Below are 15279 nucleotides of genomic sequence, written 5' to 3' on the forward strand. Positions count from 1 at the left end.
CAAGTGGGGAGAAATCCACTTTATCTGTTTTATTTTTATTTTCTTTCCTCCTCTCTGACCACTTTAATTTACATTTATCCTGCAGCTTCACTTTCGCCAGTATAAAAATAGTACTCAGTGGCAAATTACACAAGCTTTTGATCTGAAGTGGACACATCTGTTATGTAAGAACAAGGAGAAGATGAGATGAGAAAGAATTTACCAAGCTGATTTTTTTTTAAAAGGTCTATTAATACTTTTTGTAAATGCTCCAAGGATAAATTATTTCTTTAGGCCTAAATTCTTTAAAGTCTTAACATTTTTCCTGCTCACTTAGAGACAAGATAAAATCTTGATCAAAGAAGATTTCTACATCCTGATTGGAGAATTAAATTCCTTTCAGTCTGGTGTCAGAGCACCTCGCTGCTTGCCAGGAAGGTTCTTGGGCCATAATTACCTGCCTTGAAAAGCAAAATCATCATCATTTGCCTTCAAAGAATATTAGAGTATAGTACACATGACATATTAGGCCAGACTCACAAATTAGCACAGGTCCATAGAGTCTGCAAGAAATTAGGTCAGACCTGAAAGAAATCAGGCTGTGGTCCAATAAGCTTCTTAATCTTAAATGGGAAATTGGGCTCACAGGGTGTTACGGTTACTGTCTTTATTTATTTTTAAGTTTGACAGAACCAGTAACAGTTTTCAGTGTTAAAGACCTATTTTCCTAAGCCATCAAATATTTCTGATCCTTCTCTTAGATAATATTTGGCACTGCATAATTTATAAAGAAAGCAAGTTCTGTACTGGTTGGAAACTCATACTTTAAATATATAAATAAACTTACTATTGCCCATAATGCAGGGAAAGAAGAACTTCCCTTGCCCCCAAATATTTCCCTCGAGGCCATAGTTTCCCCTTCAGAAGCAAAGTCTCCTAAAATCCCTGTTTAAAATGCAAAAGTCGGGCTTCCCTGGTGGTGCAGTGGTTGAGAATCCGCCTGCCAATGCAGGGGCCAAGGGTTCGTGCCCCGGTCCGGGAAGATCCCACATGCCGCGGAGCGGCTAGGCCCGTCAGCCATGGCCACTGAGCCTGCGCATCCGGAGCCTGTGCTCCGCAACGGGAGAGGCCACGACAGTGAGAGGCCCGCATACCACAAAAAAAATAAATAAATAAAAAAAAAATAAAATGCAAAAGTCTTTAGAGAGTTAACACTTCAAGTATTAGTACACATTAATATCCAAAGGTTAAGGCTGAGTAAAATGCTCATGAATTTAGAATACAGTGATAATTAGGATAAAGCTGAAATACAAATGAATAAACATAGAGTAATTGTAACTACTAGACACCAAAATCATCTGCAGTTACAGACCTCAGGGTCCAAAAAGAGAGACCAGAATGGATCAGTTGCATGCAATTCATTCTTAAACTGCTGTCAGATATTACACTAATTTCAATTCGACTGTTAAGCTTAGTCTTAGGGGATGGTCAATATAGCCTGTTCATTTTGAGCACAGGCTTTGGAGTCAGAAGGCTGAGACCTGGTCCCTGACCCTATGGTTTACTCTGACCTTGGTCAAATGACTAAACTCCCTAAACTCTGGTTTCTTAAACTGTGAAATGGAGATACTAATAATATCCTAAATTGTAAAGCTATAACGATGATTAAATGAAGTAAATGAGATTATGTTCCAAATGCTTAGAACAATGCCTGGCACATATTAATGATCATCATTATTAAGTGATCGAAATGGAAAAAGTGTAGTTTGGATTTGTGATCCTAAGTTTCTGGCACTCCTATTCGTTCTCTGCCCAGAACCTTCTCTCCTTTCTCATCTCATACAGCGATGAGCCAGAGAGCAAAATCACCTCAGGAGCAACAATGCTTTCTGAACTGGGTTTTTTCTTCCTTTGCCCTCCAGGGGCCACTGTGTTTTCCCGAGAGCGCGCGCATGGGATGCCTGGTTGCCACGAGACCGTCGCCAGGCAACCGCGTGTACACACACTCTTGGTCAGGTCCGGGTCTGGTCAACATGGCGACGCAAGGTACCTGTTCGACCTCTCCATCCAACGTGTCTCCCACGGCTGTGTCGCCGCCAGGACCGCCGCCGACCCCGCCCCCGACCTCGACTGCGATCTCAAAGTTCCCCCTGGAGTCAAAGGCGAGCTCTCTGAGCCCACTGCCTCGCTCGACCTGCTGCGAGGACTTGTTGCCCCTCGCAGTGTTTTATGGGCCGCTGGATGCTAAAAACCCACTCCTGGCCTCCTGTGAGAAGGAGATCCAGGAGTTGCTAGGCTTTATGAAGAGAAAGAAGGCTTTAGCTACAACGGAGGAACAGAAGCATGAGTTCCACCGGCGTTGGTAAGCAGAGGCAGGGCTCTGGGGCGGTCGCTGTCTGGAGAAAGGCAACTCCCGGTGCCAAAGGAGGAGATGCTTTTGAGGATGCAGGTGGTGGTCCCGGAGCTGGGTCAGTGTTGTGGACTCAGAACCTGGCCAAAGGGCCCTGGAGATATAAACAAAGTTTAAGAAGTGGAGACTCATCGCTATTACAATCCTTAATTCCTGGTAAATTTGGCTTCCTGCTTGGGTGAGAATAAAAATCAACAAAGAAATGTTTCATAACTCACCATTTCTGTTTCTGAGTGTCTTCTAATTGCTCATCTATGCCAATAAATTTTTGGCTCACTCACAGTTTTCACAACTTTCCATGTTGTGGGTACAATTTTGTATATGAAGGAAAAGGAATAACTTTGAGGTAGCTCAGGTTCATGAAAAAGTTAATTCTTGATGCCATGAAGTATGTCATTCTGTGAACATCTGTACTTCATTCCTTTTTATATTGTTACTAGGATCACAGTGACTTTTTCTTGATTTTGTGACTCATTTTGCACGTTTGCCTTTTTTTGAATTATACCACCACGTTGTTATCTTGAACTGCAGACTACCTGTTTTTATGGTTCTTTCCTGTTTGTGTTACCATCTTTCTTTCCCAGTCAAAACACACTGCAAACTGAACAGCTAGAAATGTAGGTAAGTGGCAAAGAATACCAGAATAGCCAATAGCTTTATCTTATATTTTTCATCCATGTATTTAATATGAAGAAATAGTTTTAACTTATGTTTATTATTCACTCATGCATTTAACTACATATTTATTGAGCACCTCCTAAATATCAGGTTCTATTCCAGGAACTAGGAAAACATCAAGTTAAAAGATATACAAATTCATAGCCTTATGGAGCATGTATTTTTGTGACTACAGACAGCCACTAAACAAATATGTAAGGAAATTATTTTACAAGGAGATAAGTGCTAGGGAGAAAACGAGAGCGGGGAGGAAGATGAGGATATCAGATGGGTGTTATAATTTAAAATGGTATGGCAGGGAGCATGGTCAGGAAAAGTGACCTTTGAGAAAGATGAGAAGATGTTATGGTAGTAGGTGATGAGGATTTCTGTAGAAAGAGTTGGCCACACAGGAGAATGGCAGGTGTAAAGGTCCTGGGGTGGGATCGTGACTGTGGGAAGGACAGGTTTTGGGCAGAAGTGAGGGAGATGAAGAGCTTAGTTTTTAGATATATTAAGATTGGGATGTAATTCACCATCCAGGCAGAGATCTTATATAGGCAGTTGCACATTTGAGTCTGGAGGTCAGAGGAGAAGTACACTGGCATTCATCAGCATATTGATGATATTTAAGCTTTGACATTTGATGGAATAGCTAAGGGAGTGAGCTCAGATGGAGAAGAGGAGAGTCCATGGACTTAATCCTGGGACCCTCCAACATTGACAAGTTGGGAAGATAAGAAACTGGCAGAGACTAAGAAGGAGCGGCTAAAGAGGTAGAGGGAAACCAGTAAGTGTGTGGTGTACTGGAAGCCAAGTAGAGAAAGTGTTTTAAGTAGGAAGGAATGATCAATCAACTGTGGCAAATCATGCTGATGGGCCAAGAAAGATGAGAACCAAGAACTGACTAAGGAAAGCCCGTTATGTAGCTAAGCTACATATATTTATCTTGAAAATGTTTCTCTTTTGGTGCCTTAGATAGCAGTTTATCTTCCCATCTCCACTACCAACATTCCAGTTCAAACCATCACCATCTCAAATTTTCCCTGCAGCTACTTGAGTCTCAAATCTATCCTTCACATGGCAGTCAGGGTGACCTTTATAAATAAATCACCCACTCCCCTATCTAAAGACTTCTGTTTCCCTTTGCTTTTAGAATAAAATTAAGACTACTTCTGGCGTCTTCCAGGGTCTGAGGCTCTGGCCTTGACTGCCTCTCTCATCTCAGCTCATCCCTCACTTCTCTTTCAGGACTTTATAGGGAAACAGATTCTTCTGTTTCTCACCCCAGGGACTTTATATCTGGTGCCTCCTTTGTCTGAAACGTTCTTGTCTTAACTTTTCAAATATCTGGCTCCTTCTTTTCTTTCAGGTCTTAGCTCAGCTGTTACCTCCTTAGAGTGGCCTTTCATATCAAATGCAGGTTCACCCATCAATTTATACTTGTATTTATTTCTTTTCTTGTGTACTGTCTATCTCCCTGATTAGAATGTGTAAGCTCACTGATGACGATGAGTCTCTTTTTCATTGCTATAACACCTACCCTGAGGGTTGGGACATAGTGAACATTCAATGAATATTTGGCATTGAAAGAATTCAGGAATTACCCTTGCATTCTCAATAATTGTAGACCTGGGTCAACTGGTAAATTCAGTATCTGCCCCATCTTTAAACAGAGAGTCACAAACATTAAGGATTGACGTGGACCTTTGCCATCTAACCTCTCACATATTTAGCCATTTATTTATTTTTATTTTTTATTTTTTTGTGGTACGCGGGCCTCTCACTGTTGTGGCCTCTCCCGTTGCGGAGCGCAGGCTCCGGACGTGCAGGCTCAGCGGCCATGGCTCACGGGCCTAGCCGCTCCGCGGCATGTGGGATCTTCCTGGACCGGGGCAGGAACCCATGTCCCCTGCATCGGCAGGCGGACTCTCAACCACTGCGCCACCAGGGAAGCCCTGATTTTTGTTTTAAAACATTTTGGTGAGTTTGTCCAAATGGGGCAATGATGGCAATGTGGAGACCAGTTAGGAGTACAGGAGGTAGGAGTTGCTTTTACAATGTATTTGACATATGGTTATTTTTTAAAATCAAAAATTGTTTCTTTTTATAACTATAGGAACTTCTGTAAGCATAAAAATTCATTTTATCTAAAATACAGATTTTGATCATATCAGCAATGTCCTTACATTTAGAGTGTGATATATTTTAAAGGTATGCTTTTGTTATAAGCACATAAAATTTTGATATTCTGTTTATACAGTTATGATTTTTATTTTAGAAAACTCTAAGTATCCAACAGCAGCTATAATCAAATAGCAAACCAAAATATATTAACATTCTTTTCTTAAATGATGTACATTACATAGTATGTATTATATTTTCCTTATTTAATTATTATGTAAGCCATTCCCAATGAGTAGTCTTAACTTGAACTTATGGTACACTTATAAAAAATTCTCTTATTATACAACCTTGATTGATTTAACGAAGCTGGTATTTTTCTTTTATGAGTGACAAACCTACTCATCATTATGTCATCTGTAAGGTTTGGAAGAATTAACTCTTTCATCTACATAATTTAAGAATTCTATCAAGACTTGGTGAATTTCTTGGATTCGTTATATTTATTCTAATACTATAGCATTTCATGAAGCAGCAAATGAACATGAAAAGGGTAAAACAAACAAACAAACAAAGCAGAACACATTTACCTTTTTAAAATTCTATGGGCTGTATTTGCCACACTCTTTATTTGGCATGGTTATTTACTACATGGTACATGTATATATTTTCCTACCCCTAAATATTATTAATCAGTCCATGAAGGTAGGAATACCCTGTACCCCCTCTTCCCTTGTCAGTCAGTCATTATCATTTAATTACCTGAATGAATTAATTGACATGTTTTTGTTGAGGCTGTTCCATTAATACCCCAACATGTACATGGTAAATATTGATACTAGAGCCATCTTCAGTCCTTAAGTTTAGCTTCCTGTCTGTATTAGTCAGCTTGGGCTACTAATTACTAAGTAGTAATTACTAATTAGTCAGTTTGGGCTGCCATAACAAAATACCGTAGACTGGGTGGCTTAAGCAACAGAAATTTGTTTTCTCACAGTTCTGGAGGCTAAAGTCCCAGACAAGGAGGGTCTAGCAGGATCAGTTTCTGGTGAGAGCTCTCTTCCTGGCTTGCAGATGTCCACTTTGTTCTCATATAGCCTTTCCTCTGTGCAAGCACAGAGAGACAGAGACGGGGCGGAGGGGGGGGGGGCGGTTAAAGAGAGAGAGAGAGAGAGAGAGAAAGAGGGGGTGGGGAGAGAGAGGGACAGAGGGAGAGAGAGAGAGAACAAGCTCTCTGGTGTCTTTTTAGAATGGATTAATCCCAGCGGACCAGGGCCCCACACTTATGACCTCATTTAACCTTAATTACTTCCTTAGAGTCTCCCTCTCCAAATACAGCTCCACTGTGGATTAGGGCTTCAACATATGAATTTTGAGGGAACGCACACATTCAGTCCATAACACCATTCTTATCTAGAAATTTATGAGATAGGATTGGACGACTGCTAAGAGAAATTTGGATTTTTCCTAGAAGCATTAATAATTTCCAAGAGAGGGAGAAGGAGTAAATATTAACTAAATGAGTGAACAAAACAGGCAGTGATCTGCTACCCTTTGAATTCTGATCAGAAACCATGTAGGAAGCATAGCCCTAAACTGACTGGGTATTTGAACCCTGGAACTCTCTATAGAAAAGCAAAAAAAATAAGAACAAGGAATTCTTTTCCCTAGTCGTTTATTTATTCATTCATTCATTCATTCTTTCAACAAGTATGTATTGAGTACTGACATATACTACACATTCACTACTCTTAGGGGCTGGGCAATGAATATACATGAGGTCCTTGCCCTCAGGGAGTTCACATTCCAGAGGACTGGAAGGCCCAGTAATATACTGGCTATGAGCATAGATGTACCCTGCCTCAGTTTCATCAACTGTATATTTGGGATACTGATATTATGCATCTCAGTTGTGAAAATGAAATGAATTCATGTTGGCAAAAGACCCAGAATAGGCAAAACAATATTGAAGAAGAACAAAGTTGGAGGACTGACACTACCTGACTTCAAGACTTACTATAAAGCTACACTAACCAAGACAGCGTGGTATGGCAAAAGAGTGGACAAATAAGATCAAAGGCACAGAATAAAGAGCCCAGACTGACATATAGTCAACTGGTCTTTCACAAAGGAGTAATGGCAATACAATGGAGCAAAGACAGTCTTTGTAACAATGGTGCTGGAACAACTGGACATGCACATGTGAAAAACTGAATGTAGACACAGACTTTTACACCCTTTCCAAAAATTAACTCAAAATGGATCACAAACCTAAATGTAAAATGCAATGCTGTAAAACTCCTAGAAGATAATTTAGGAGAAATCTAGATGACCATAGGTTTGGCAATGACTTTTAAGATACAACACCAAAGGCATGATTCATGAAAGAAAGAACTGATAAACTGGACTTCATTAAAATTAAAATTTTCTGCCCTATGAAAGACATTGTCAAGTGAATGAAAGCCAAGCCACAGACTGGGAGAAAATACTTGCAAAAGACATATCTGATAGTACTACTATCCAGAATATACATAGAACTCTAGAAACTCAGCGTTAGGAAAAGAAACAACCTGATTTAAAAAATGAGCGAAAAACCTTAACAGACATCTACCCAAGGAATATATCCAAATGGCAAATAAATATATGAAAAGATGCTCTAAATCATATGTTATTAGGAAGATGCAAGTTAAAACAATGAGATACCACTACAGACCTATTACAATGACCAAAATCCAGAACAATGACAACACCAAATGCTGACAAGGATGTGGGTCAACAGGAAAATTCTCATTCACTGCTGGTGGAAATGCAAAGAGGTACAGACACTTTTTTTCTTTTTCTTTTTTTTTTTTTAATGCGGTACGCGGGTCTCTCACTGTTGTGGTCTCTCCCGTTGCAGAGCACAGGCTCTGGACGCGCAGGCTCAGCGGCCGTGGCTCACGGGCCCAGCCGCTCCGCAGCATGTGGGATCTTTCCGGACCGGGGCACGAACCCGTGTCCCCTGCATCGGCAGGTGGACCCTCAACCACTGAGCCACCAGGGAAGCCTGGTACAGCCACTTTTGAAGACAGCTTGATGTTTTCTTACAAAACTAAACACACTCTTACCATATAATCCAGCAGTTGTGATCCTTGGTATTTACCCAAAGGAGTTGAAAATTTATGTCCATATGAAAATCTGCACATGTATCTTATTAGCAGCTTTACTCAAATTGCTAAGACTTGGACGCAAACAAGATGTCTCTCAGTAAGTAAACTGATAAACTGTGGTACATACAGACAATGGAATATTATTCAATACTAAAAGGAAATGAGCTATCAAGCCATGGAAAAAACATGGGTGTGGGCTTCCCTGGTGGCACAGTGGTTGAGAATCCACCTGCCGATGCAGGGGACGCGGGTTCGTGCCCCGGTCTGGGAAGATCCCACATGCCGCGGAGCGGCTGGGCCCTGTGAGCCATGGCCGCTGAGCCTGCGCGTCCGGAGCCTGTGCTCCGCAACGGGAGAGGCCACAACAGTGAGAGGCCCGCGTACCGCAAAAAAAAACAAAACAAAAAACATGGGTGAATCTTACATGCAGATTACTAAGTGAAAGAAGCCAATTTGAAAATGCTACCTATATATGATTCCAACTATATGACATTTTGAAAAAGGCAAAACTATGGAGAGAGTAAAAAGTTCAGTGGTTGCCTGGGGTTAGTGGGGAGGGAGTAATGAACAGGCAGAGCACGGACGATTTTTAGGGCAGTGAAACTACTCTGTATGATACAATGGTGGATACATGTAATTATACATTTGTCCAAACCCATAGAATGGACAACACCAAGGATAAACACTAATGTAAACTATGGACACTGGGTGATAATGATGTGTCAGAGTAGGTTCATTAATTGTTAACAAATGTACCACTTTGGTGGGTGATGTTGATAAAGGAGGAGGCTGTGCCTGTGTGGGAGATGGGGGTATACAGGGAATCTCTATATATTGTACTCAGTTTTTCTGTGGATTTAGAACTACTCTAAAAAATAAAGTCAATTTAAAAAAAATGCATACAAAGAATATAGTCCCAATGTTCATAGCAGCAGTATTTATAATAGCTAAGATATGGAAACAACCTGTGCCCTTCAACAGATGAATGGATAAAGAAGATGTGAAACACACACACACACGCACACCCATGCACAATGGAATATTACTCAGCCATAACAAAGAATAAAATCTTTCCATTTGCAGCGACATGGATAGACTTGGAGGGCATTATGCTAGGTGAAAGAAGTCAGAGAACGACGAATACTGTATGATATCACTTATATGTGGAATCTAAAAAATACAACAAACTAGTGAATATAACAGAAAAGAAATGGACTCCCAGACATAGAGAACAAACTGGTGGTTTGTTCTAGAAGGGGGGAGGGGAAAGATGGAGGTAGGGGATTAAGAGGTACAAACTACTATGTATAAAATAAAGAAGCTATGGGGCTTCCCTGGTGGCGCAGTGGTTGGGAGTCTGCCTGCCCATGCAGGGGACACGGGTTCAAGCCCTGGTCTGGGAAGATCCCACATGCCGTGGAGCAGCTAAGCCTGTGCACCACAACTACTGAGCCTGAGCTCTAGAGCCCACGAGGCACAACTACTGAAGCCCGTGTGCCACAACTATTGAAGCCCGGGCACCTAGAGACCCTGCTCCGCAACGAGAAGCCCATGCACCACAATGAAGAGCAGCTCCTGCTCCCTGCTCGCGGCAACTAGAGAAAGCCTGTGCTAAGCAAGGAAGACCCAACGTGCCCAAAATAAATAAATAAATTTATAAAAAACCCCACCTGAATACTTAAAAAAAAGAGTACAAGGTAAGTTTTTAAGGATTGCTTGCTAATTTAGGTTTCCTGATGACTTTGAGGATATCATTTTACTTTATGATTTTTACAGTGCCACCTCTTTGTTTAATATCTGGACCAAATACGCCCCCCGGCTGCCAGCTGCCTATTACAACGAAAAGCTTCTGAAGGTTGGAGATAGACTTTGTGAAATGAAAGTAAGTACCTCCAGAGTAGAAAGAGCCCAAATGAAACTCATTTGGCTAATTATTATCTTTTTGATTTGATACCATTCCTATTTTACATGATTTGATTTTTTTCTTAGAAAAATATAAGGGAATACATACAAATTTTAATGAGACACAGTAACCAAAAAAGTGTTCACTCTAAAATTTTGTGGTTGGGATTCTCCAGAGGTGAGACTCCTGAACAGAAAAACGGTTGGCGGAGCGTAAGCACTGCCGCTAGTTAACAGAGGGTGTGGTAGGCGCCCGACAGGAAATGCTGAGTCATCATGTTCCTACCTTATACAAAGGAGCCCAGACACCACTTCCTGTTGTTTTTCACATGGCTGGCCTTGCCCAGCAGACAACTCTCATAGCTCCTGGCCTTGCTGCTATGTTGCTTGCTTCCAGGTGCCTTGTTTTAATGACTTTCAGCTCCTTCTTTACATTTTGCTGTATGTATCAGTAATTACAGCGGTCATTCCAAACATACCGTTTCTTGCTCAGTGTTGTATTCCAACCGAGTTTGTGCCCTTTTTCTAGTTCTATATCAACGCGGAAGTATTGGATTGCTGTGGACTCATGGACTTAAGTTTGATAAGACCACACCATGGCTGGGTTTTCAGTGAACGAAAATGTGAATTTTCCCCCTAAGCTCTGGCACAGGCCCAAATTATTCCAAATTAAATGAGTCTTTGGCACACGTGGGATCCTTGGACCAAGAGTTATTTCATACAAAGTGATTTTACGCCAGACACCAGCAGTATTCAGTCTGTTACCGAGCCAGGTCCATTTTCCCCATGCAGAGAGCCAAATGCTGAGCCGCTGAGGTTTGCAGCAGAGAAAGAGTTTATTCACAAGGCAGCCAAGCGAAACGAAGAACGAGTCTCAGATCCGTCTCCCCTAAGGCGAGGGAGTTGGTATATTTATGAGATATAAGCAGAGTGGTTTTAGGCACGGGGAAAGACGACTAGAGGTAGGGAAAATGGTGAGGTAGTCGGTGTTCCGCGCAGGTGCATCTGGGATACGTGCTTCTGTGTATTCAAAATGGAGGCGTTTAGCGGGAGCAGAGGGCGGAGTTTTCCAGCCTCTGACGTCAAAAGGCCATTCAAGGGACACCTGCGCAGGCCCAGTTTTAGAGTCGGTGGTCCCAACCGTGCCCAGCCGGCTCGCCGTGGGCAAGAGCTGACTGCAAGTTCCTGTGAAACAGCTGAGCTGCGTGAAGCTGCGAAGTTATGCAATTTAAGAGAGGTAAAAAGAGGAAAAAACAAAACTAAACTAAAGCGGGCTTAATCAGTGAAGGTAGTTCACAAGCAAAGGGGTTTTACCAAGCCTTATCTGTTCTGTAAGACAAGCTTACGAATTTCTATTTGTCATGAGCTTCTGTTAACTCCGTGGGGGCAGTTTCAAGTCTTCTCAATCTACAGTTTCTCAGCTTCATTTTCCTCCCGCATTTCTATTTTCTGGACTTGAATCTTTTTGGTCTGGGAGGGAAAGTTACCAAATAGAGGCTAAGATGTGGAGGAACTTTCATAAGGAAGCACAGAATCATCTTAGCTCCATGTAATTGGACCATACAGTTTGGAAAATCACAGAAAAAAGCCCCAGGTGAGATCCAACTTGTAAGCTCTATTCATGTGAAGTGGAATAATAGTTTTGACCAGAATTAGAGGCGTGCCCCCCTATTTTTTATGCTTCTCCTCAACATAAGAAGAAGCTGGTGATACACAGCCCAGTTTGGGGTGGTTTGAGGAGTATCCAGGTGGGTGGAGGGAACTAGAAGGAGCATTTTACAAATTGATAAAGCAAGTTGATGTTGGGTAGTGGCTAAGGATTCAGAATATTTCAGGTAGGATATTTACAAATTTACTTAGAGGAACAAAGAAAAGGTTTTAACTACTTTTCAGTGATGGGAAAGTGGGCCGGTTAAAGGTATTTGTAATCCTGGAAACAAACTTGAATGGTTACTTTGGTTTCTAGAATCTATTTTTATTTTAGTTACAGTAGAACTCATCTTGTTGGACCACACTTGTTTTGAACCTAGATTTGAATTCATTCTGTGAATCAAGTTAGCGAAAAGATTCAGAATTAATTAGTGAGCAAGTAACAAGTCAATAGAAATAGAAACACAACAGCATTTGACTGTGGTGCCTCCTGAGGGTCGAGGTCACCCAATAGGCAGTTCACACCCAGGGCAGCTGCTTTTCCTGGAAACACAGTTGCAGGGGAGGAAGCAGAGAAAGGGTTGCAGCTGAGTCATATGTAAAACCCTGCTCACATCCACCGCCCTGAAACTCTCCAGGTCAACTGTGCCCCGTGGGCTTCAGAAATGAGGCATCTGACTTTGTAATTGCAACATAAGCATGAATTAGAACTAACAAGAATCATAGCAGCTCAGACTTTGTTGATTCGTCCTGATATAACTTCAGAGACTGTCGACAGATGAGCCAGCTCATCCCCTGCATTTTTCTCTTCTCCTTTCTTTCCTTCCTTTTTTCTTTTTTCTCCCTCCCTTCTTTTCTCCCTCCTTCCCCTTTTGTCCCTCCCTTTCTGCCCTCTCCTACTCTTTCTTTCTTTTTTGGAGCTTAGGAGGTATCAGAGAAGCAGGGCTGGTTACACAACTCCTCTACCTCTCTCACTGAGTTTGTGGGTTACCATGATCTATTGAGGTTAAACCTTTGGTTTTTGAATATATCCAGGTTATTACCACACACAGTGCCCTGGTGAATATTCCCATCTTTGAGGTCATGATGGTCTCATCTCACAATTGGCTTGTTGTGAGGAGATTTAAATGAAATAATGCACATGCATTGCCAAGCACAATGTCTTGTTAAGTTTGTGTTTGGAAATAGTAGTGATAATGGTGTCATGGGGATAGTCATAGCGGTAATAGTAATAATCAACATTGACACTATTAAGAATAATATGAATATTACCTAATTTTAATAATGATAAGCAAAATGATATTTTGAAACCTTCATCAAGTCCTCTTTTTATTTCAGGAATATAAATTGGCCCTTTTACAGTGTTATGGGAGATATCTTCAGCAGTTCAGCATCAACTTTGACGAGAATAAAGCAGATGCGAACCAATTCAAAAGTGTCTTTTTTCCAAAAGGCTTTGAAGACAAAAGTGCTGCGCATACGGTAAGATGAAAGCAGTAGCTAAAATAGCTACCATTTATGATTATGCAATAGTCTGTCCTTTACTTGACAGCTTCTAAATGTCTTTCATTTGCTTAGCATGGTATTTACTTGTGTGCTGTAAGTTACTTAATAAAAATTTTCTGTGCTGGATGAGAAAGTGCACTTATTAAATTTTGTAAAGATGCTTTGGAGATTGTGTCACTATAATCACGTATTCATCTAGGAGACAGTGTTTATTATTATTATTTTTATAACTAGTATTGTTAGAATGCTTTTATTCTACAAAGTACTTTAGAAAACATTGGATCCTCACAATAACTCTATGAGTTAGATACTGTTATTATCCCTATTGTACAAGAGAGAAAAAGAAAGCTAATCACGCAGTATAATAAATAGTGGCTCTGGAGAGGAAACATAGATCTTTTGATACAAAAGAAATTTTATGCTTTTTTCTAGTATACCAGTATTATTATGTTAATTGATACCAATGAGTCACTGGTAGAGCAGTTACCATGTGCTAGGTAGTCTTCTAAATGCATTATATGAATTGTTATCTTGCAGCCTCATTGCAGTCCTAAGAGATGGGTACTATTATGCCTCTTTCACAGATGAAGAAACTGAGGCTTATTGGAGAGTGAGAAACCCAGCCCCCTTAAAGCAGTGGGCAGAGCTGGTGTTTGAACCCTAATCAGTCTGACTGCAAGGCTGTGTTATTCCAAATTTAATGATTATTCTAGGCTTTGGAAACAACATGTGGTTTAATAAGCAGAAAAGCTCAAGCATCTTTGAAGGCACATTCATTTTGCCTGTAACATAGGTGCATGAATGAGGATACTGGGCAATGTGAGCGGGTGCTTAAGTTGTATGGCAGGGATGGGTGGGCATCCCGATACCAACAAATAATTCTTGGGACACCAGGGGAATGTCCTACAGTTCAACTCTATTCTGACTGTCTACCCAGAGACAGTGTCAGATTCCACAGGTTAAGGGTTCAGTCTTACAAAACCACCCCCTCCCACTTCAGATGCCAGTTGCAAGCTCAGGTCACTACCTGTACTTCTGACTGACTGGCTATAAATCAGAGGTTCCCGTGGCCCCCTCCTTAGGCTGGATAATTTGCTGCAGTGGTTCACAGAACTCGTGGAAACATTTTACTTACTAGATTACAGGTTTATTGTAAAAGGATGTGATATAACTCAGCAACAGCCAGAGGAAAGAGATACATAGAGCAAGACGTGGGGAAAGGGTGCGGGGCTTCCATGGCCTCTGCAGACACACCACTCTCCCAGCACCTCCACGTGTTCATCACCCTGGAAGCTTCCCAAACCCCATTCATAGCATAACCATGATTGATTGAATCATTGGCCATTGGTGATAGATTCAACTTCCAGCCCCTCCCCCCATCCCTGGAGGTCAGGGGCTGGGACTGAACGTGCTAAACCTCTAATCACATGGTTGGCTCCACAGGCAACTAACCTCCATCCTTAGGCACTTTCCAAAGGTACCTCATGAACATAGCAGAACATATCTTTGTCACTCTTAACACTTAGGAAATTCCAAGGGTTTTGGGAGAGCTAGGAGCTGTGGATGAAGACCAGATACATATGAGAAATATATTTTGACCAACTGAACGACCAAATCCAGATTTCTTATAAACTGTAATATCTCAGTGCCCCATTGGGAAGAGTGCTGAATGAAAAGTTTGAATTTTTAAGGCCCCTGCTATATCACCCTGGTCCAGGCTTCCATATCTCTCTCTTACGCTGTTGAATTATTCTGCTTCCATTTCCACTCAGCCTCCCTAGCTGTGAAACCAACTACATGGTGGCTAGAAATAGTTTACATGTATCCAAGCAGAAAGTCGGCTTGGTAGAGTAAGGCTCATTTGCTTTACTAAGACTCTCCACTCCCAGTAGTGCTGATGAT

General features: G+C 41.3%; 1 protein-coding gene across 2 annotated transcripts in view; it reads left to right on the forward strand.

Moving 5' to 3' along the window:
• The first annotated feature begins 1957 nt into the window (after positions 1–1957).
• Positions 1958–15279, forward strand: part of CFAP54 (cilia and flagella associated protein 54) — a 281143-nt gene continuing 267821 nt past the window's right edge. For both annotated transcript variants that reach the window (XM_059082492.2, XM_059082493.2), the window contains exons 1-3: positions 1958–2341; positions 10096–10201; positions 13210–13353. In XM_059082492.2, coding sequence (XP_058938475.1) covers positions 2013–2341; positions 10096–10201; positions 13210–13353 — 579 coding nt within the window. In that variant the 5' untranslated portion in view covers positions 1958–2012. The remainder of the gene's footprint in view (positions 2342–10095; positions 10202–13209; positions 13354–15279) is intronic.

The sequence above is a fragment of the Kogia breviceps genome, chromosome 12 (assembly GCF_026419965.1).
Source record: "Kogia breviceps isolate mKogBre1 chromosome 12, mKogBre1 haplotype 1, whole genome shotgun sequence".
Lineage (NCBI taxonomy): Eukaryota > Metazoa > Chordata > Mammalia > Artiodactyla > Physeteridae > Kogia > Kogia breviceps.